A 2,475-nucleotide genomic window follows, 5' to 3' on the forward strand; every position below is an offset into this window, starting at 1 on the left:
AGATTAAAAAACCTCATAATTTCAATATAAGGAAGATAGAGGAGAAGGAGTATAAGAGAAAATTATTTTCAATTATAACTGACAATCTGAGGGGCACGTGAGTGGCTCAGTTGGTTAAACATATGGCTTTCCCTCAGGTCATGATTCTGGGGTCCTGAGATTGAGCTCAGGGTCTGGCTCCCTGCTCAGCTGGGAGTCTGCTTCTCCCTCTCTCTCTCTGACCCTCCACCCTGCTCATGCTACTACACTCTCTCTCTGAAATGAAACAAACAAACAAACAAACAAAAACCTGACAACCTGAGATCATTACTAACAAGACTCCATGAATATATTATTGATCTTATTAGGAATAATCCCAAATATTTCATTGAGGAATAAAAAAGGAAATTCTACTTCCTAACTTCAAATTTCATCATCTTTCCATTACTCCACTCTTTTTAACATCCTTTTTTTTAAAACAAAGTTTTATTCAGGACACAATTGTTGATGAGAATGCAAGTTGGTACAGCCACTCTGGAAAACAATGTGGAGGTCCCTTAAAAAAGTTAAAAATTGAGCTACCCTATGATCCAGCCATTGGACTACTAGGTATCTACACCAAAGATACAGACGTAGGGAAGAGAAGGGCCATATGCACCCCAGTGTTCATAGCAGCATTGTCCACAATAGCTAAATCATGGAAGGAACTGAGATGCCCTTTAACAAATGACTAGGTTAAGAAGGTGTGGTCCATACATACAAGGGAATATTACTCAGCCATCAAAAAGAATGATTTCTCAACATTTGCTGCAACATGGATGGGACTGGAGGAGATAATGCTAAGCTAAATAAGTCAAACAGAGAAAGACAATTATCATATGTTTTCACTCATTTATGGAACATAAGAAGTAGGAAGATAGGTAGGAGAAGGAAGGGAAGAAGAAAGAGGGGGAAAACAGAAGAGGGATGAACCACTAGTGACTATGGACTCTGGGAAACAAACTGATGGCTTTGGGGGCAGGGGAGGAATGGGAAAGGCTGGTGACAGGTATTAAGGAGGGCACGTATTGCATGGTGCACTGGGTGTTATACGCAAGTAATGAATCATGAAACTTTCCATCAGAAACTAGGGATGTACTGTATGGTGACTAACATACTATAATAAAAAATATTTTTATTTAAAAAAGGACACAATTGAGGTGATATGAAATGGGGCAACATTTCTAACATCTATTTTCAAAATAAAAATGAGTACTTTAAAATTAATTTCTTTTTTCCTTTTTTTTGCTTCATTTTAATTTCCAAAAATGTTCAGTATTTTCCTGTAAAATAATCGGCTAATCTCCATAGGACTTTAACGAGAGCTGATTTAATATCTTTGCTCCTCAGACAGTAGATAACAGGGTTCAAGATGGGGGGTACCACAGAATAGAACATAGACATTAACAAGTCAGGAAGAGAAGGCTCATCAGAGGTTGGCTTTAAATAAGCAATAACCCCTGTTAGAAGGAAAGCACTCACCACAATGAGGTGAGGCAAGCAGGTGGAAAAGGCTTTGCACTGCTTCTGCCTGGTTGGGATCTTTAATACAGTGGAGAAAATATATACATAAGAGACCACAATGCAAACTAAACATGAAAATCCATAACAGACCCCAATGGCCACACTGACATTAATAGTCACATGTTTCACAGAACAAGTGAGGTTCAGTAGGGCAGGCACATCACAAAATAACTGATGTATCTTCGTGGACCCACAAAAATTTAAAGAGAACGTCCCAGCTGAGTACAAGATTCCAAAGACCCCTCCACTGAGCCAGGAGACTAACACCAGCTGGACACAGACCTCTTTGCTCATAACAGCTTCATAATGCAGAGGGCGACAGATGGCAATATAGCGGTCGTAGGACATTGCAGTGAGAATGCCAATCTCAGACCCAGACATTAGTACCACGAGGAAGACCTGTAACACACATCCCAGAAAAGAGATGGAGTCAGTGTAGGTGATGGAGTTGAGGATGGATTTGGGGACTGTGGCAGAAATGAGACACATATCTAAGAAGGATAAGTGCCTTAGGAAGAAGTACATTGGAGTGTGGAGGCGTTGGTCAAGAATTGTGAGGAGGATGATGGTTAAATTCTCTGCTATGGCCACTAGGTAGATCAGTAAGAAGAGCACGGCATGTACCCTCAACAGCACCCGGCTCTCGGTGAATCTCAGAAGCAGGAATTCCATCGTTAGTGTTTGATTCATCATATTTTAAAATGAAAAACATCCTATTGAATAAAGAAAAAAGTTATATTAATATAACAAAATATTATTTGCTTCATTATCTTTGAAACATGTACATAGTAGGATCATGGGATAGGTGGAAAATCAAAATACCAAGATATCTATATTTATAGTTTACTCAGGAATAAAACAGCTGTAAGCATAACAGTCCAATATCACTGGACTTAAATTCATTGTGAAAGATGAAAATCATTCCACTTCCCT

General features: G+C 39.1%; 1 protein-coding gene across 1 annotated transcript; it reads right to left on the bottom strand.

The window, feature by feature from the left end:
• Window positions 1–412: 412 nt before the first annotated feature.
• LOC103680575 (olfactory receptor 14K1-like) lies at window positions 413–2,235 on the bottom strand. The gene is made up of 2 exons (XM_008710075.2): window positions 1,323–2,235; window positions 413–444 (listed from the first exon to the last, which is right to left on the bottom strand). Exons 1-2 carry the CDS (start codon window positions 2,233–2,235, stop codon window positions 413–415), a joined length of 945 nt encoding a protein of 314 aa, XP_008708297.2.
• Window positions 2,236–2,475: the final 240 nt, after the last annotated feature.

This window comes from Ursus maritimus, unplaced genomic scaffold (assembly GCF_017311325.1).
Source record: "Ursus maritimus isolate PB19 unplaced genomic scaffold, ASM1731132v1 scaffold_5, whole genome shotgun sequence".
NCBI lineage: Eukaryota > Metazoa > Chordata > Mammalia > Carnivora > Ursidae > Ursus > Ursus maritimus.